This window comes from Marmota marmota, unplaced genomic scaffold, assembly GCF_001458135.2.
Source record: "Marmota marmota marmota unplaced genomic scaffold, marMar, whole genome shotgun sequence".
NCBI lineage: Eukaryota > Metazoa > Chordata > Mammalia > Rodentia > Sciuridae > Marmota > Marmota marmota.
The window spans coordinates 25,829,511-25,851,150 of record NW_026000153.1 but is presented as its reverse complement, the minus strand read 5'-3'; the positions used below and the strand labels follow the sequence as shown (position 1 = coordinate 25,851,150).

Genomic DNA, 21,640 nt, shown 5'->3' with positions numbered 1-21,640 from the left:
GAATTTGCAGGGAAATGGATGGCATTAGAGCAGATTATGCTAAGCGAAGCTAGCCAATCCTTAAAAAACAAATGCCAAATGTCTTCTTTGATATAAAGAGAGCAACTAAGAACAGAACAGGGAGGAAGAGCATGAGGAAAAGATTAACATTAAACAAAGACGAGTTGGGGGAGAGAAAGGGAGAGAGAGAAGGGAAAGCATATGGAAATGGTAGGAGACCCTCAATGTTACACAAAATTACATAGAAGAGGATGTGAGGGGAAAGGGGGTGGGGAACAAGGGAGAGAATTGAACAACAGCAGATGAAGTAGAGAGGGATGATGGGAGGGAAGGGGAGGGGGGATAGTAGGGGAAAGGAAAGGTAGCAGAATACAACAGTCACTAATATGCCATTATGTAAAAATGTGAATGTGTAACCGATGTGATTCTGCAATTTGTATTTGAGGTAAAAATGGGAGTTCATAACCCAATTGAGTCAAATGTATGAAAGATGATATATCATGAGCTTTGTAATGTTTTGAACAACCAATAAAAAAAATAAAAAAAAATAATAAAAAAATATTTAAATGATAGTGTCAGAGAGAAAAGAGAAGATAGTACACCCAGAAAAGGAGACCATGATACTGTTTCTAAAACACATAAGAAGAAGGAGATCTTGGAAACCATAATATAGTAAAAGAAACTTGAAAATTCATAAGAGTTGGACAATAAAGTAAAAGAAGTTTCCAAGAAAAGGGAAAAATAGGCAGGAGTTAGAATCTTCAGTGTTCAACTCATTAAAATCCTCAGGAGGGGAGGGGAACAAAGGGAAGAAAGAAGTAAAAAGGAAGAACACTAGAAAATTCTTCAGGTACACAGCCTGCAGGGGTGAGCCCTTGCCCCAGAGAGTGGACCAAAAGAAATCCACCCTGGAGCATGCTGTCACCAAATGTCAGGGCATAAAGGATTAAAGAGTGGGTCTTCCAAGCCTACAGGAGGAATGCAGATCACTTGTGAAAGATTGAGCACCAGCATGGTGTGGGGTGTCTTGACTGCACAGTACAATTTAGGAGACAACAGAGTAATGACTGTTTTCAGCCTTTGTAGAGACTGTTCTTTCCATTCAAGGTTCCTGTAGGCATCTGTATGGACTACTCAGTATAATAGGATAAAATCACTTTTATATTCTCAAGGTCTCAAAAATATTACTTATGTGCATCTTGTCCATAATGGAGGCAGGGGCTGGAACTGAGTAGAAAAATGTAAATTTCCAGGAAATTTAAAAAAAAATTAAATTCAGGAAAAAGCAGATTTATTCTGGAAAGAAAGTGTAATCATCCTATACATTATACATCTCAAGTAGAAAAATTTCTGCTGAAAAAATTTTATTTTATGTTATTATAATATCTATTATCAGCTATCCTCCCTTATCCATGGGAGATAACTTTTGAAGATCCCCAGAAGATATTTGGGAGCCTAGAAAGTACCAAACCCTACATATACTATTTTTTTTTTTTGCAGTACACACATATGTACATACTGATGATAAAGTTTAATTTATTAATTAGGCATAGTACAAGATTAACAACAATAAAATACAATTATAATAATATACTATAATAAAACTGCCAGCATTACTACCCTTACATTTTGGAACCATTAAGTGAAATATGGAATCCTTGAACACAAGGACTATGATACTGTGACAGTTGATCTGACAACCTAAATGGCTATTAAATGACCAACAGGTAGCATATATAGTGTGGATACAATGGATAAAGGGATAATTAATCTTATGTGAGATGGAGCAGGACAGGAGGTGGTTACTTGGAACCCTGCCCAATTTAAAAATTGTCACTTTTTTTCTCTTTAATAGTTTTATCTGCAGGTGACTGAAGGTAATGGAAAAACTGTGGAAAATGAAACTGCAAATAAGGGTAGACTACTATATGACTAGTGAAAAGTAATTTACATCTCATGCTATAATTTTGGAAAAGATGGAAAAAAAATGTGTGCATATGTGTCCATGTGGGTATGTGTGTGTGCATGTCTCAAAGAATAAATCCCCATTTTCAGGAGTAGAAAGCCAACATCTAATGTGCAAAAATCAAGGAGTAGCACAGTGAACTAATTATTTAGAAAAAAGCAGTAAATGCCAAAAGAAAAATGTGTTTGAAGTGGTTCTTGCCATTGCAAAGGTGGTAGACAAGTAATCACTGATTTTGACTTTGAGCTTTGTAGGAGTTTTTGATTTTATGTTATTTTTGCTTTATGCAAAATATTTTGTAGAACTTTAAAGATATGGGAGATGATTATAATATGTTGTGGTAGAAGGAAAAACTTTAAAGATATGGGAGATGATTATAAAATGTTGTGGTAGAAGGAAAGAGAGAAAACATTAGTTTTAAAAGAAAAGATAAAGACTAAAAAATATGTTAATCATTAGTAGTTTATATTGATTAATAAAGTCAATCACATGATTATTTTCTTCCTTTTGTTTACATATATGTTTTTTGCAATAGTGTAGTACTGATAAAATTTTAAAGGATGTAGTACCACGTCTAGTCCAGAAAAGGAAATTGTGTTCCTTGGGTTGTGAGCTGAATGCTCAGTTCTCACATACGTGGTGCAAACAAGAGTTAATAAACCAGAGCACCTGATCAAAACCAAGGTACTAAAGAATGGTGGTGTGGGCCAGTGCCATCCCTGTAATGGACCCTTGAAAGGTCAGGGAATGCTTGGATGAGTGCTACAAAACTTGACTGAGAACAGTTTGAGGGCAAGAACAAGTGAAATTGTCATTTTCATTTCACTGCTCTGCATACAACTCAGTACTCTTTAAGTGAATTTTAATTATTGAAAGAAAGTGAATGAACTTTGGCTGTAATTAAGAGCAGAGAATTATGGAGTCCTTTAGAAACAAAAGAACTAGAATCAATATATTCAATTTTTTATTGGTGCATTTTAATTTCACATAATAGAGAGATTAGTTGTTACATATTTATTCTTGTGCACAATAGAACAAAAAATATTGGTCAATTTTGTTCTATAGTATTTAATTTTACAGATGAAACAAAACAGATTTCACTTTCAACATTTAGACCTACCTAATACTGACAAGCTGCCTTTAGAAGCTGTGAATTTTTCATTGTTAGAGTCTTTAAGTAGGAGCTGGATTTCTGCTTTATATGGGAGATTGATGTCTTTTATTCTGATCTAATGTCCCATTTAACAGAACCTTAGTTCTAGATCCAGGAGTTGGCAGCTTGTGAACCATGTCAGTCCTGGCTACTCTGGAGTATGAGCTTGCAGAAGCAGGGAAATACATGCAAGACAGGGCACAGGAAGCATGAACTACTCCCATCTCGTCTAATGTGTGGACACAAATAATGGTAGTCCCCCTTATTCCTGGGAAAAAGAGTACTCTTGCATTTAATTAAGGGGTAGGGATCATTTTCTCATTTATGCCATGAGAAAGATTCTCAGGCTCCAGAATTACTTACCTGGATCCCTAGAAAATATGAGTTACCTGTGCTTGGGGGAACTTGTGAGTGACCATGAACATCACTGTGTCACCTCAGGGCCTTGCTTAGAGAATATGGCAGGCCTCACACCACTGCCTCCACCACCTGCCTGAGAGGACCCAGAATGAGGATGGCAATCTGACAGCCTTCCTTATGACACCCATGCCACAATTATCTGTTTCCATAGGTCCTGTGTCCCACAAACACATCACTCCCATACAAAAATTCCCCTAACCCTGTCTCTCCTCTTTCTGTTTCTCAGATGTCTCTGGGCTCACAGGTTGATTTGCAGAAGAAGAAGCGGCGGGCACCAGCTCCACCTCCACTTCCACCTCCACCACAGCCACCATCACCAAGTCCCCCGCCACAGCCACCTCCACCAAGTCCCCTGGTCCCCAACCGCAGGGAGGACAAGGAGGAGAACAGGAAGAGCACAGTGGGTGAGTGAGACTGGGCTTGCTGTCTGCATACCTCTGGAATGCCTGCTGTGTGTGGAATGCTAGCACTGCTCTTAACTCTCACAGTGGACTCATCCATAATAGTATTAACCCAGAAAATATTTATGCTAAAGAAAGAAAGTCTGGAAATAAGTAGTTGTGTGTTCACTTAATATCTTATTTTCATGGACATTACAGGCATTGAGGAGTGGGATAATGGGAAGGATGGAGAGTGGCTGCATAATCTGGGAGAAGGTGACAAGTGGAGCATGAATGAGTGTGACTGTGTGATATGTGTCTTTCTGGTGGAAAAAAGATAAGCTCTTAAGATGACATCCTTGTAGGTTGTTTTGAAAGATATTTGGCACTTGAAAGACAGCTTAGGCCCCATGTAGTTTATATAGGGTACACATCTCTAATATGAAAATCCAAAATGCTCCAAAGTTTGAAACTTTTTGAGTGTCAACATGATGCACAAGTGGAAAATTCTATACCATGAAACTATTTCACACACAAAATTATTAAAAATACTGTATAATTACCTTCAGGTGTGTATGTAGGGTGTAGATGATGCATAAATTAATTTCATATTTAGGCTTAGGTTCCATCCCCAAGATATCTCATTATGTATATGCAGATGTTCTAAAATTAAAAAAAATATTTGAAACCCAGAATGTGTCTGGTTGTGAGCATTTTAGGGATACCCAGCCTATAAATGAGTTACCTCGTTAGTTTTCTGACATTCCTGTTTGAAGTTAGACTGCATTTATATAACTTTTATATATTTAGCAAAGACTCTGGTATGCTTTGACCAGGTATTATGACATGATTATATCTCTACATCTTATGGTGTGGGTGAGGTAGATAGATGCTGAATGATGGAGGTCTATAGGCCTGTGAGTCAGGGATAATCAATCTTATTTTAAAGTCCTTCAGTGTTAACTATTTCATCAATTAGAAACAGAAACAGCTCTTTCAGAGAAGGATTTGGAACAGAGCAGCATAGGAATCACCCACTCCTGAGCCTGAGACCCCAGTGATGGAAAGCACATCAGAGCCCCCTCTGAAGCCAGCAGACAGCCACTCCTGGTTCCTTTAATACTGTCCCATGGCCCTGCTTTTTACCTGTGGCCCAGTATATGTGGTTCCAGAAGGGAAAATACACCTGAGGACAAGTGTTTGTTGTCAAGGTCTGAAAACTTTGATAAGTTCTACTAGGTTGTTCAGCATTTCCCCCCTTTAATCAATACCTCACTTAATGCCCTAGCATTTCACAGCCTGAGAATCAATTATCATAAGGAGAAATGACCTGTATTTCATGTCAGTTCATCCTCTTTCATAGGGGAAAATACTGTCAGATTTAAAGACAGTATTATCATTGGACCATTAAAATAAAACCGGTTTTCTCCTGTTTTATGATGAGAAAATCTCCCTCCCTTCTCTTTGGAAAGGGAGACAACCCCCCCCCTCAGATTTAGAGATATCCTTGTTGAAATTCTCAGAAGCAACCACTTTATGTGGCCATGCAGATGTGGTCGAGTCATACCAAACAAACTCCTCGCCAAGCAGCCCATTTAAAGCTAGGAAAGGACCCCCGACCCCGAGTCAGCCAAGAAGGAAGAAGTATTTGTGTCTGATGGGCTTGGAGAACCTGCCCATCTGATGGGCCAACTGATGCCTACAGATGCCTGAGGAGATGAGAGGCAGGAGTTCTAAAATTGAAAATTGCACAGTTTCCTCAGAAACATTACAAGAGGAAAGTAACAAATAATCGTGATTTGCTACAAGTCTGTCTTTCTGGTCCATAAAGTATCATTTGTGATGACTTAGAAGGCCAAAAACTTCTCTCTTGCTGACAATAATTGGAAATAATCTGGAATGTTTTTTAGGACAGGAGATGATGGAAAAGGCCTTGGAAGCAATGGCATGGCAGACTTCCATCCCCATCAGAAGTCCCCATTCATTAAATGTATACCATACAGAAGATGTAACCAAACCTTAGGTTGAAGGAAAACAAGTAACCCCTATCCACATCAAGTGACTCTTTCTATACAGACATGTAGATATAAAGAAAATTTTATTTTAGAACTTGTACTAAACAGTATTACCAGTAGCTGGATTTGGATCTTAGTTCAACTTTATTGGAATGGAAAGCATCCTTCCTTTTTGTTTTGCCCTTTTAATGACACTGCTAGGGCCAGATAAACAGTACCACCCAGACTGAATTGGGCTCATTTTCACTTTAAGGAAAAAAATGTTGCTTTATATGGGGAAATTAATATTTTACCACATCTAGAGAAACTGTATTCAAAACAAGGAATAAATGAATACATCTCAATGAAAAAATGCTGTTTCTTAGTATTTTTATTAATAATCTGGTAAAGGACATAAAGCGTTGAATATGTATTATTCAAAGACCCAGAACTCCAAAGCTTGAATAAAGTGTTTATTAAAAAAATGATAGTGAATGTGACCTAACACTGGTAATTCATGTCATTTTTTACATTAGCTTCCAAAAATTTCATTAGCATGCGATTTTCACATAAAATTATAAATGCATCCCCAACATATAAACAAGATACATGAGGGTTTCACTGATGAAATGGAACTGGACTCACCACACTCACCCAACTGTCCACAACTCAGAACCCTCTTCAAAACAAACTCTGGAAACCATTACCCCAAACAATGAAAGAGGCTGACAGTATAATAGGCTGAAAAGAATATTTAAATTAGTGCTTTATCTATTATTATATTGTTCAGTGGATATGGAAAAGTAGCAAAAATTAGCTAAAGAACAGATCTGAGAACCTGAAAAAGACTAATGTGAAGAACAGGAGTTTATTTTAATCTGACAGTATTGTTTAGGGGGCTTTTAAGAATAGTTTCAGGCCCAGTATTTATGTCATTAGCCTCCCAGAAATAAATTGCAACCAGGCAGATATTTACAAATTGGCCTGGCTGTAGGACAATACATACATACAAGTGTGATGGGATCTGGTATCAGCTGAGATTGGATTTGGTGATAGGCAAGTTTGGATTTGGTTTAAAAAAATACAAAGTTGTATCTGGTGTTGGGTGTGGCTGTTTGATGCAGAATGAGGCTGAATTTAGTATTGGGTATGGCTGGATTTGGTGCAGAATGAGGTTATGTTTAGTGTAGAGTGAGGTTGGATATGGTGTTGGGTATGATTAATTTTGCCGTTGGGTGTGGGTGAATTTGGTATTGGGTATGGCTGGATTTGGTGTTGATATGACTGGATTTGGTATTAGGTATGATTGTATTTGGTGTAGAATGAGGTTGGATATGGTGTTGGGTGTGGCTGGATTTGGCATTTGGATGGTTGGATATGGTGCCCTCCGATGGAAGATAGGTACTCTTTTGGCTTAACTTCTGAAGTCACTCCCATTGATTCCACATAGGTGTTGGACGGCAGGTACCACAAAAGCCTCCCAGAGGTACTGCTCGAGGCCCACCTCAGCTAGTGCTTCCCCCGCCCCCGCCATATCCTCCTCCTGATACAGATGTAGCGGAGCCTCTCAGCTTGCCCGGGGAAGGTGCTGGTTCCGAGGCCTCAGAACTGAGACCCAAACGTATGTGCCTCTTGTCTCCATTCAAACTGTGTGTTGAGTGTTAATCTCTCTCATCACTACTGGTTTTGTGGATGGATTTCCAGACTTTCCATTCTTGCCTTTGAATGTCTGTGCCTTTCTTTCCCAACTTTTCCTCTAAATGCTCAATGCAATGTGTCTGACTTCACAGAGAATGCTCTCCAAATGCCATGAAGATGCCCATAGCAAGGATTTTACCAGTCAGTTTTTATATCTGTGGTTAGACTTAAGTTATGCTTTGTGGGTGGAAACAGTCAGCAGGGAGCTAATATTCCTCACAATAGAAGTAACCTCAGAAAGTCTGTAGAGGAAGAATTGTTTGGGATTTTGTTAGAAGGCTCACCGTGAGTGCACACAATAATATTGTACCCAAGAGCTGGGAGGATTAGTTTATAAGTCAGCCTTGAACTTCATGGCCAGCAGCCCAGCATTCTGCTTTTCTGAAGGAAAAGAAACTGAGGGACCAGAAGGGGAAACTGTGTGAGTCCAGCAAAAGCCAAAATAATAGTTCTATTTTGCTTCTACATCCTAGCACACCCTGAGATGGGAGTTTTCTTAGTTTCTTGGGATTTCTTTTGAACTTTAATAAGTACTATATACGGCCTTCTGCCTCCTGGTGGGTAATAGTTTTATACAATGAAATATATATATATTCAGATGGCATCACATGCATGTCAGGCCTATGCTTGTCCTCCTTCAGTATGTCTCAGCCATGTGGTGTCACTTCTTTTTAAAGCCAGCACCTGGAGAGTATAGATTCTGTACACTGTTCATGGTGGTGAATTACAATAAATGTAGAACATTCCAACTGGGGCAAGTGTATTATACTTTTATATATACTTATGTACCTAAACATGAAAGATCCACCACTGAAGAATTTAAGAATTAAGTTGTCTGGTTGTGTAAATTTACCCTGATGCAAGTCCTGATAAGTAATTATCAAATAAAACTAATTCCTACCCTTAAAAAAAATAAAAATAAAGCCAGCACCTGGACTGCATTTTCCAAAAAGTGTGACATCACATGGCCATAGCCCTGTGACCAGCTGATTGATGCCCATGTAAGTTTGTACAACCCCATGGTGAGAAAGTTCATACCTCTCTGCCATTGGACTATCTTATCTTTTTCTGTCTTCTTTGGAAATGATGAATAGCTCTAGCTGCCTGCTGGCTTCTGGGTAGAGAAGATAATTGTTGGCTTACTTATTACTTTCTCGAGGCAAAATAATCCTGATTTATTTTATCTTTCTCCACAAATACTTATTTTACATCCTTCAGATACTTTTGATCATCTTGACATTGGAGATGCTTTTGAATGGAAATGAATTGTTGTAAGGTATTCAACAATTAAGGATTAATTAGACATACCAGTCAAAAAGATGACAGCTGTGGTATAGCTGACTCCAGAATTATTTAATCTTTGAAGAGAGTAGTGTTTTAAGCCATCTACACCAAGGCCACATGCTTTCAGTGGCCACCCTGGTGGCTGCTATCCTCACCCATAGCATCTCCTCCTTGGGGACAAGTGAGAGAGCAGTTGCTGAATGAAAAGAGTAGAGCTTATTATAGCCACTGGTAATCGAGAGTTAGCCACAGGATCCATATCTTTTGGTCTGTTTGGGATGGAGCAGCCCAGCATAAGACCTAGAACACTTTCTCACATCTTACTTCATGTGGATTCACAAGTGCCAGCTTTCTCCCCAGACTCCCTCTATTTGGGGAAGCTTTCTCCGGCATCTGTGGTGTTGTGAAGGCATTTTCTACCTGCCATCAGATTTTCCAAGAGGTCTGAGTGGAGAGTGGAACTAAGCAGCAGGTGAAAGACCAGTTTCTCTTTATTCTTGTCTGGGGACCCCATTTCCCCACTTATGCCCACTGACAACTCTCTGCCTGAGTTTATTTCCCTGGCTGGGTACATGTCACGTGGGACTTCCTTTGCCCTCCTTGTCACAATTCACATATCCCCTCCTCCTTCCTCTAATGCCCATGGAGATGCTCATAATAGAGTGAAGAAGAACAAGAGATCTAGAGAGGAGATGACCCCTGAGGTTTTAGAGGGCAATGTCCTACTCTGAACCCAGTCCAATAGCTTGGGGGTAGCTGGGGTTCAATCAAAGTTTCTCCTTCTTCCCCCTGCCCCTGTGTCCTGGCTGCTGTGAATTAGAATTCCATACATCCAACCTGGAGCTTTTTTCTTACCTAATTAGTGGAACTGGCCTGCCCATTGTTTACAGAATAAAAACTGGGATGGCCTGCCCAGCCAGGCAGTATGCAACTTGCCTTCTTTGATTCAGGACTTAAGAATAGTTCAGGAAAATGAACCCTCTGTGTTGTTTGTTTATTTATTTATTTATTTTCCATGGTGCTGAGATCTTTGTACTCCTTTCATCTTTCTTGACAGAGGCATAGGTGCCTGACATAAACAATCGAGTGTGAATTGTGTTCATGTCATTTGCATCCCATGTCCCAATTAGACAAGTATTTTTGGCTGTGTCCAAGTGCTATATAGAAAAATGTTTATACCAGCTACAAGCTCTTCCATACCACCTCTCAAATTCAATTTTAAGACTGTGTTCCTAATAAAGAGATTCCATGTTCCTAGTGGGACCTTCCCCTGAAGTACCATGAAGGCTGGACAATCCAGCAGGAATCCCACGTAAAAGGTCTCATGTGAGTCCCACTGTAAGTGATTCAGTGGGATTTCTCTTTATAGGATCTCAGACCCTGAGTCTTGCCCCATTTGTCACCTGAACTTTTCTTACACTATGCTAGAACTCCCAGGGAACACCTATAGCTTTCGTGCATCCATTCTGACCTATACAAATGGAATACATCACTTAGGTTAATAAAATAAGAAAATACACTTTCTTGAAACCAATAAGCACAGCTGACCTTCATACAATGAAAAGATGCAAAGAACTAGTGGAGAACAGATTTGTACACAGGTGTTAGAAGGTGATGGGAGACATGAAGTCAGTCCTCAGAACTCCATCCACCCTGCATTTTGCGTCTCCTGCTCTGTTCCAGATGTACCTTCATCCCCTCCCTGACATCTGGGATCTTGACCCAGTCCCAGTCCTGAGGTGTTTGCTGGCCACTGCCTGCCATTCCTCCTGGGAACAGCCTTCTGCAAGCCTTCTTAAGAACTCAGCTGAGGACAAACCCCTCATTTCCATTTCAGTGCTTAAATCATTATCAGTACTTGACCAACACTTACCTGAAACCAAGGTAAAATGGAGAAGATTGTGTTCAGTTCCCATATGTCGGGAACTTTTTGAACAAATGTATTGTTTGTATTCAGGAGTTATAGAAGAGACAGAATAGTCATGCACTAATATGTGTTTGGCTGTAAGAGACCACCTGTCCATAGCCTGTTCTCCAGCCTACCCTAGACAGACCCAGCCTGAATATATGCTCCAGCCACAGTTAAGCAGACTCTGTGCACACAGTGCTGCCATCTCAGGAAATCATCTTTGGCAAAACCTGCCAATTTTCCCCACTCTGAATTTCTCTTATCATCCTCTAGACATTTATCATTTACTTATCATTCTGTATTGCACCTGTTAGATGCCTCTTCCATGAGTTTAGTTACTTGGAGGCTTTAAGATTCATTCCTATTTGTATCTGTGATTCAGATTGGTGCCTGACACATGGTATATATTCAATAAAGAAATGTTACAGAATATGTCTCGTTATGTGAATCTTAAGTATCAAATACTATTCCATTCTACATCATTAAACTGAGAAGATGTGTGCTAGGCTAAAAGGCATCCAGTACCAGGATTTTAGGTCTATCTATAGGATTCCCTCAATATTCTCAACATTACAAAAGACTTGTTACAGTTACATTGAGAAAGAGTGAAGAGTTCAGTGGAATTCGACATACCAAACTTGGCTTCTTTCTTCTTCAGTTGGTTCCTAATTCTTTGGTTGTATGTGGGCACCTCCCATGTTCACCCTGTAGTGCAACCCTCTCCCCTTGAACACTGGCCTTAGTGACTCATGTCTAAGGAATCCAATGTGGTAGAGTACTAGGAAGTCACTTGCCACTTCCAGAATAATGAGAAGAGAGACAGACAGTGGCTTCTATCTTGGGCACCCCCTCTTATTTGCTTACTCTGATGAAAGTCAGATATCATGTTGGGTCTGTTTTCTGGAGTCCTACATGGCAAGGAACTGAGAGAGAGACTCTGGTCAAAGGCCAATGAGGAACTGAGACCCTCAATCTACTGACCCTTTGGATGGAGTCCTGCCAACAGTCATTCAAATCAGGATGCAAGCAGATCACTCCCCAGCAGAGCCTTCAGGGAGACCACAGCCCTGGTGGATGCCTTCATTGCAGCCTTGTGGGAGACATGGGTCAGAGGCCCTAGCTAAGCTGTTCCTAGCATCCAGACCTACAGGACCCATGAGATGATATTTGCTTGTTTTAAGCCTTCAAGGATTGGGGCAATTTATTCTGGGGAAATTTTATTATAAAAGAAACCCATCCCAAACCTATTTCTTTTCTTTTCTTTTTTTTTTTATTTTTAGTTTTTGTGGACACAACATCTTTGTATGTGGTGCTGAGGATCGAACCTGGGCTGCACGCATGCCAGGCGAGCATGCTACTGCTTAGCCACATCCCCAGCCCCCCAAACCTATTTCAACAATGAAGGAATATCTTACCATATGCAATCCCAGAGTATGGAAGACTTCAGTATGAGTTGAATCTGAAGCCTAAATTGGTCAGCAAGGATCTATGTTCTTTCTTTCTCTCCATATTATCTTTGAGGTTAGCTTCCTCTTCAAGCTGGAAGAAGGGAATCTGTGACTGTTCTGTGTCATATCCAGATACCACAATTTCCAGAGACTGTCTCTTCTAATCATTTCATAGTAAGAAGGAAATCATTCCTAGAAACTTTACTGAAAGGTTTCTCCCATGTCTCATTGACCAAAACTGGGCCATCCACTGACCCAATTCCTGGCAAGAATGGAGGCATTGTAGATAAGCCAGGTCCATCTTGACAGGTGGGGATGGGGTCAGTTCTCCCTCAGGTATGGATATTGCTGGTCAACTCTGGATCAGCGTTAATTGGGAAGTGTAGGAAAGGTATGCTGTGATCATAGCTAGCAGTGTCCACCAAACTAGATGAGAACTTCAGTTTGGTTTAGTCTGGAGATCATAAGACTTGCCATGAGTAGGTACAGAGAAGGGATGGTATACCAACAGTGAAGAGCAGGTGGATAGCTGGGCTCAAGGACAGTACAGTCAAGCATCTAAGTATCAAAAATCACTGGGGAATGTTCTTCTTGAGGGACACTTTCAGTGCATGCCTGACTTCAACCCACATTTCTCATTTTTTGCTTTTACAGACCAGAAAAACTATAGAAAAATTCTCCTAGTGTTAAGATACAATGATTCCCCACCATCACCACTTAATCTGTTTCATCTTCCATAGTTTCATTTACCCAGTCAACCAGAGTTGGAAAATATTAAATGAAAGATTCCAGAAATAAACGATTCATGCATTTTAAATCATGCATTACTCTAAGGAGTGTGATAAAATCTCTCACCATCCAGCTCCATCCGCCCCAGGACATAAATGAATTAACCAAGCCTGTCCACACTGTAATACCCACTGTATATGCTACAATAATGGATCAATAGTAATTTAGTAGTCAGGGTATTGCAGTTCTTGTGTTCAAGTCACCCTTATTTTACTTAGTAATGTCCCCAAAGTGCAAGAGTAAATATGTGGCAATTCAGATATGCTTCATAATTTTAAGTGTAAAGGTAAAAATTCTTAATAAGAAAACGTATCACAGGCTGAGGATGCTAAGCTCAGGGGTAAGAATGAGTCATACTATTTATAGAGTTTAATACCATCTGTGTTTTCAGGAATCTACTGCAGGTCATAGATGGGGAAAACTACTAACTATATGCTTAATTAGTAAATAGAGACTAAAGGTCTGGGTTTTTGATAATCTTAGTAATAAAAAGGTAACAAAATAGTGTTGGTGAAGTTCCATGTTCAGCTTAGGAGACTTCAGAACCCTGAATCTCACTTAAAATTACTTTCTTCTGTTACAAGCATAATTTTATGTCTTCAAAAGTAAGTTTATTGTAGAATTCTTTGGCTTTTTTAAAGCTAATTTAGGGCAAGTGTGAAGTTGTGTGTGCCTAAAAATCAAGACCTGGATCTGTGCCTTGGTTTATGTAGCATTGAGGTTCCTTTTGCATGGTCCATGCTGTCTGCTTCTTCCTGGTCAAGACAACCTGTAGATTGAGTTGGTAAACCCTTTTTACATTTTGCACATGTAAAAGAAGATGATTAAGCTATTTAACCTCTCAGTCTTGTGGCATGAAGATCATCCTTGATGGGCTTCAGAACTGCATGTGAAGTTTTTCAGCATAATTGTAAGAACAATGCAGTAATGGCTCTCTGCTCTCTAGTCTTTAATTTTTTTGCTTCTTATTAATAAGCTTTCATACTAAACTTATAGATATCTAACCGTATACTTAAGTGCCTTCTATGCATGTCAAAACCAATAGAATTATGTGCATTTGGATCTTGCCCCATTATTTTCTAATCAACTTGCTTTCTGCTGACATTTGATTTCAGACGAACATTCATTGTGAATCACAATAATGCAACCTATCCCATTAACTGCATTGAATTGTTTGTTTACACGATTTACAGTTCTGTTTATAATTAGGCTATTAACAAATTGTCAATCACTTATGCCAATCAGAGGACCCTGGGGATTTAAAAATCAATGCATATGGAGCTCAAATTGCAGATCTTGATTTGCTTTAAATTTAAAAAATTGAACTATCCAATGACTGTCATTTTCTTACATATTTTCCTATACCAGGCTTGAGCAAATAAATCTTTCTTTGGGTGGACATTTATTGGGAAATTGACAAAGGATTGTGAGAGCATAGAGAAGAGATAGGTCATTTTCTCCTATGATCAGCACTGACACAGCCAACCATCGTGCTTTTTCTGAATGATTGATTTTAAATTTGCAAACAGGTGTCCCAGTCTAAAGACCTTTAAAGAAATTCTAAAATATGGTAATAAGATAGGAGAAAAGAGCTGCCATTTTTTAATTAGAAAATGATGATTTTAGTTCAATTAGTGCAAAATTAAAATAATAACAATAATTCACCTTTTAGGCAAGTGATCCAGCAGAGGATCTAAGAACTAGAAAACTTTAGGCCACACTTAGGTAGTTCACTGGCACAGTGTCTAAATAAACTCTGTACTCTAGGACCAGATGCTCAGTAAGGATGACTGGCTCAGTGAACAGCCATGGGTTTCCTTATCCGAGAGCATAAAATGGGAGAAGATAGAGCAGGGATTTGGCAAACATTCTTAAACTTGGTCCAGTCTTCTAAAGTCATCTAAGATCTTATTCTAAAATTTGAGCCCAAACTAAATACTTTTCCTGTTTCAAAACAAAACAGTTGCTGAGTACAGGCTGCACACCTGTAATCCTAGCAGCTAGGAAAGCTGAAACAAGATGATCACCAAGTTCAAGGCCAGCCTCAACAACTTCAGCACTTAGTGAGACACTGTCTCAAAATAAAAATTAAAAAAGGTGGGGATGTGGCTCAGTGGTAAAGTACCCCTGGGTTAAATCTCTACTACCAGTAAAAAACAAACCGAAACAAACAAACAAAAACCAATTAATTCTAAAGCTTGTGACATAAACACAACACTGTGGGACTGTTTCTCTTGAAAAGTGGGCTTGAAGCTATAAAGGTGTGTGGAGATCAGAGCAAGTCCAGGGAAGGACTCTTGGTCCTGTCTAGTGTTTATTTGCCACTTCACTGCTCATGGCAAGAGAGCCAGCCATGCAACTGCTCCTGATGCCATGGGAAAAGGCGACCATCCAGAGAAGCAAGAAGCAGACCATGAGCAAGTGGCCCTTTTTATAAAATGTCAGGAAATTGTTAACCATGGGAGCAGTCATTCCCTACTTAGAAGGACATTAGAAAAAAGAGGAACTAAGTTTGTAGCCTGTTACTTTGGGGCCATCAAAATCATCAGAGTCACCTAGTATTGACTGAAGATTGGATGCTACTTAGAAGGGAAGCAATGAAAACTACAATGATGGGGCTGGGGTTGAGGCTCAGTGGCAGAGTGCTTGTCTTGCACATGTGAGGCACTGGGTTTGATCCTCAGCACCACATAAAAATGAATAAACAAAATAAAGATATTGCAACCATCTATTACAAAAAGAAAACTACAATGAATCTGTGTATAACTTTTTTTAAAGAAATTTATTTTTTTCTCATTGTCCCTTTATTTATAAGGTAATATGTCCCTAACGTGAGAAAGAATTAAAGAATTTAGTGACAATTCATGGAATAGACCTGCACTATGCCAGTTCATAAAAGCAGACTGTTAAAACTTTAGGAATTTTGCAACCCAGTTTCTAAACAGGACCATTATTTAAAAGGACATCATATGAGCTTATAATTAAATAAATAATATTAAAAACAATGGTAGCAAATAGTAAAACCTCATCACTTTCAAATTATTTTACTATTTCTATTTTTCACATTATTCACATATTTGAATGTATACAATTCAATATTCCATGTCAGTGAAAATACTAAGGGCTGTAGTAACCATGTGCTACTGTTATAAAGTATAATATTACTACATTTAGTGACTGACATCTATAGCAGGAAATCAACCATGGAGTAAGAAACTGGAAAAAGTTACAAATCAAGGCTTGATTGTTTTGTTAATTGTCTGGCTATAAAAAAGAGATTGGGAAATGTTAATAATGTAGATGACTATATTACAATGATGTCATATCTGTAGCCTATGCAGTATGAATAGCAAAAAAAAAATTGAAGAATTGTTCTTCCATTTTTCAAAAACCATTATGGATTCTACAAAGTCTTCATGTGGTTGACAAATGAGGAAAGTTCCAACATATATCTCCTGTTCATCCTACTCCTTAACATAAACTTAATTTATTGATCTGCATTCATGTTGAAGATACACTTATTTGTCAATAGTAATAACAGATTGGCTATATATAAAAAATTTCACAAGATATAATGAAAGCATTCTATTAGAATCAGTTGGTTATACATAATTCCGTGTTTTCTTATTAGTTGTAAATTTTGTGATTCCCGTCTTTTACATCAGTGAGACTAATACTTCTATTTATACACATTTTTCTAGGTGGCTAGTTACTATTTACTAGCATGCCACTGCAAAGGAATAACAAACATAAACAGAAATGCTTCAAAGCAGTAAAATTGTTTAAAGTGAGAACAATTTTTTTTTATTTTCATAAGTTAATCGAGCTTTTAAGTTGACAAAAATGATGTCTGTGTCTCTTGAAGCTTTTACTTGCAGCATAAAGTCAAGTTAGGCATAAAACCTTTTTTTTAATATCAAGAGTTACAAGAATTTATTTCTAGGTTCATGTAAGTTTAAGTTTTTCTCAGAAATGAGGCATGGACATCATGATTTTTCAAATATGGTTCAAAGTTTTTATTATGTATCATTACTTTATATATATATATGTTAAAAAATAGTAAGGGCTCAAGAATCAAGCATCTCCTTACTGACAATATTCCTCTAACCTGTGTGTCTTAGGGATTTGTATGCAACACTGTGAATTTAGGCATAGGCCTTCTTTATTTTATTCATTTTTTCCCCAGGCCTTCAAAAACTTAATGCCACTTCTGTGTGATGATGTTTTCTTCATACCATGGGCCAGTCTCCCGCTAGACAAAAGAGCAGGACTGCAGAGGACCTTGCTCCTTAAAAACCATGAATCTCAACATGCAGGTGATGTCTATCTCAAACCCAGTAGATCAATAGTAGTCTCAAAGTTTATACTTGAATCCTGCTCACTGTGACATAATTAGGATGGGGCATATTGATCTGATACTGAGGGCATTGTGAAACAGTGTTATCTATTTTTCCTTAGAATTGTCCAAATAGCATAGGCTTCATTTCAAGAAGTCTACCAGTATCTCTGCCTTTAAAGATTCATATCAAATTCAAAGAATATTATTTAATAATCTGAAAGACTTACAAGGGCTTAAGTGATGACTATGATATAGTTGTTACAGGAGACAGAATTCTATATGATGGATCAATAGGCCCTTTTAACAATGGACCTAGAAAAAGACTAAAAGGAAATGAGAAAACAATGATAATATGATTTGATTGACATAATGCTCTCTATGCAGTGTTAAATCTCCAGAGGCTTGAAGATGAATGATACTGGCACACATTTGTTTCACCACAAGTTTGTGTTCATATTTTGACATCTATTTTCCCCTGCAGTTTATTGCTGTGCATCATTCCCTACTCATGCCAAGCGCTTCTGATGGACAGGCCTCCTCCTGACCCTGACCTTTCCTGGTGTCTCTGCTGTCCTGGCTCTGATGCTGCTATCATTTTCCACCTCTCAGGATAAAAGAGCTCATTTGTACATCCGCAATTTACCTTCTTTAGAATTTACATATAAAGACATAAATTGCAGAGATTTGTTTGGCTGAGGTTCTTTAAAGTAAATTCTAGGTTGATAATATTGACATGTCTGACATTCATAGATACATAGATCTCTTCTTGTGAAGAATATTTCTTCATTTTAACTCATTCTCAATTCATATTCTTCTTTCTAGATATTCTTTTACATAATTTAGTCTCCATTTTCCTTAAAACTAGATTGTGTCATTAAGTTGCTCAGTGTCATCAATTTGGATAAAGCTGAAATATTCTATCTACATGGTAAAACCAAGTGCCTAAACACATGAACTATAAATACAATTCATGGGAACTCACAACCTGAAATATACACATTGTCCATTCAGGGATACAAAGGGCCCAACTTCTCTGTGTTGTTTTGATTTTCCTATTCTTGTGCACTCCACTATTTGGATAGTTTTCATAATGAAAAAGAGGGATGTGTTTCACTTCATTGATTCATTTTTCATTCGTTTACTTACCAAACACTAATTGAGTGCTTACTTGGTGCTAGATATTGTGCCAGTCTTGGGGGAAATAAGAATGAAGAGCGTATATGTGGATTTTACTTATCAATGGCTCCTGATACTTGTGGAAAAAAACAAATGATGGTTCCACTTGATACCTGCTGGTCAGAAGGTTTGTACAGGTGGGAAAGGTGCCTGAGGGTATACAGCTTGTTTGTGTAGGGGTGCTGCCAGCTCTTCCTTGGATGCATAATCTCTATCTCAAGAAAACTGGCCCAGCTACAGAGAACAGTAACCTCAGCAGTCCTAAGGCAGAGTAGGTAAGAATAACATGTGTGAAGCTCTTGCTTGCTTTGATTAACTGCTATTATTATGCAAAGGCACATTTGAACTGGATTGACCTGTCATTTTTCTTTCCAAAAGATTTTTCTAAATGTTATTGCTCAAAGTAAGAAAAAAGAATTTATCTTTTACTTGTAGAACTCCTGTCTGTCTGCTCACAGTGAAGATGTTAGCTGATTACTAGAGGAATTATTACAGCTTATATTAGTATGAATAATAAAGAAATATAAATAGATGTGTATATAATCAATTTAATGCCATGTGTTGTTGAAAAAACAACAGAAATTATTCATCAGGAACAAGTTAGAAAGTGCCTTTTTTCCTACTGAAATAAAGGACTTTTGTCTAATGAGTAGCAGTCACTTGACCTCAAATCATTGAGTGGGGAAAGTCTAAACAAGAAAAGGTTATGTTTACCTAAGTGTTGGGAAAAGCATTGGGATTTATGACCCAAACATTAAAGATGGTCAAAGATTGTATATAATTACAGCAATAAGTATTTATGTAAGAAATAGCTATTATGCTGAGGAGAGATGGCAGCAGAAAATATAAAGACAAAAGATGACACACACCATGGGAAGGTGATAATGCCCATCAAATTATTAGAGAGAGAGAAAGTGTAATGCAAAATATATATATGAACTCATTGAACCCAGAGGCTATAGATATGTAGGGGGAAAAAACAATTCAACAAAACTAGTCAGTTTACATAGCAGCTATTATTTGACTAATGCTCTCCATTTACTTGATCATAAAGTTCACCAGAGACGTCTTGACAATACCTGACTGATCTCTGGGACCCATCACTTCATGATCCAACTGCAGTTGGGTAAAATTCAAGGCAGTTCAATGATAAAGGCTTATAGATGATAGACGCATGCCAGGTCACTGTGCTAACCAGCATTAGCGTCTTTTAGGAAGCAGACTAATTCAGGAATCATTTTTTCCCCCAAAGCACTTGAATTTCAGAAAGCTTTTTTTTTTTTTTAACACAAAATCCATTTCTAATTATTGATCATTTCTTCTGCTGGTAAGTCAACAGAACTATTGGGTTTTTTTCTTCTTAATGTTACACATGCTATCCAGAAGACATGGTAGTTTCTGTTTCCTGACAAGAGACACACAAGTTAAGCAGACCTGATGACTGGCTTGTATTCATAGAAGTTCATGATATAAAAAAGTTTCCTGGGAAATACCAGTTCTGTAACAAATGCTAAGGTAAAAGAAAAAAAATGACTATATAATATTTTTAAGTATAATTGGCCAAAATTCCTACATATGCCAGCAGGACACAGTGGAATGTGTTGTAATTTCTAAACTGTAATCCAGTTCATATGATGTTTATCTTTTCAATTTTAAATAAACACTCGTAGTTCCATAGATGAAATGATTTGGAGAAATCTTAAAACTGTTCACTCACTGGTATTTCATTTTAGCACTGATTATAATCAATCACACATTGCATCTGTGTTGTCGTGCTTATCAGCTGCTAATTTTCACAGTTTTCATGTTAATTTGGATCTATAATATGATACAGTTTATTCACAATTTTCATAGCTCATGTAATCAGATTCAAAACATTTCTACATGCAACTAACATTTCTCATAACAAAGCAACTTTTCTACAATAGGGATAGGATTATATCTTCTAAAAGTGACATAAGGAGATACAGGCCTTCTAAACATCAAGGTGTCTCCAGTCATCGCCAGCAATTACAAATTGTCCAGGTACAGGAATTAATCCCCCACAGAACACTGGCTTCCTGTCTCCCTCTGAGGGGTGTGTGTGTGTGTGTGTGTGAGAGAGAGAGAGAGAGAGAGAACTGTTCCTCCATTCCACCCAAGAAATGTGGAGCAGGGAAAAAAAACTTAAAATAGTTTTACCCCTTGTTAGTCACCATGGTAAGACAACAACAAGCAAACTTCAAACACTTAAGGGAAAAATGAAGCTCTGCACGCTAAATAAAATGAGGCTCATGGGTTAACTGTGTACTTTGAGGTTTTGATGCTTTATTTGTCACCAATAGCAACACAAGATTGGTAACTCATATGCCAAAAACCTTCTTTACTAGAAATTGCGTGATTTAAATCTATTATTACTTCATTTGTCCTATCCTTAAATGCTTTAAAACCCTTCTTTTTTTCATCTCTTAAGAATAGAATTTTATTACTACAAATGAAGCTGTATAAGTCAGAAGGCCATATCTACCTACATTCTTTAGTAAAGAAAAAAAAGAAAGAGGTAGAGGAGAACAACCCAAAAGGAGATTGGAGCTTTGAGATTATTTAGATTGGACATGTTGTTTCCAGGTTGGTATATCTGCTGTAGGACTTAGGGAGGAAAAAAATTTACCAAAACATAAAACCTGAATCAAAATGGAAGAATGGGTTTATATCACTCTTCTTTGACCTATGAGAGGTGAGGGTTTAAGAACAAATACATCCTCATGTTTTGTGTGAATGAGAAGTGGCAACAAAGAATATAAAGGTTTTCTACATCGTACAAGTCATAAATCAAAAGATGAAAATGGATGGCAGATTGGTCTATATAGCCCATAGACATATCCTCTTTGTCCAGTAATTTTGCAAATATTAAAAGTCGGATTTGACTTCAGATGCTGTTTCCTGATAGAATGTTTGTAAAGAGGCTTTCCTATGGGATCATGTCCTTAAATATGGCTGGCAGTGGAAGCTCCCTGCACATGGGCTGGGAGCTCTCCAAGCACTGTAGAATCCATCAATACCCATGGCCCAACACTGACATTGGAGTCTGTTACTCTTGGACTG

The 21,640-nt window shown here is 38.0% G+C and overlaps 1 protein-coding gene across 16 annotated transcripts in view; it reads left to right on the top strand.

Moving 5' to 3' along the window:
* The window catches only part of Cobl (cordon-bleu WH2 repeat protein), a 276,860-nt gene that overhangs the window by 183,652 nt on the left and 71,568 nt on the right, over window positions 1-21,640 (top strand). For 13 of the 16 annotated variants that reach the window (XR_007341762.1, XM_048786625.1, XM_048786627.1 and 10 more), the window contains 2 exons: window positions 3,766-3,943; window positions 7,364-7,534. Coding sequence is in view for 15 of the 16 variants with exons in the window: in XM_048786625.1 (XP_048642582.1) it covers window positions 3,766-3,943; window positions 7,364-7,534 (349 nt within the window). In the remaining variant the exon portion in view is untranslated. The remainder of the gene's footprint in view (window positions 1-3,765; window positions 3,944-7,363; window positions 7,535-21,640) is intronic. The other 3 variants (XM_048786632.1, XM_048786635.1, XM_048786634.1) reach the window with 1 other exon arrangement.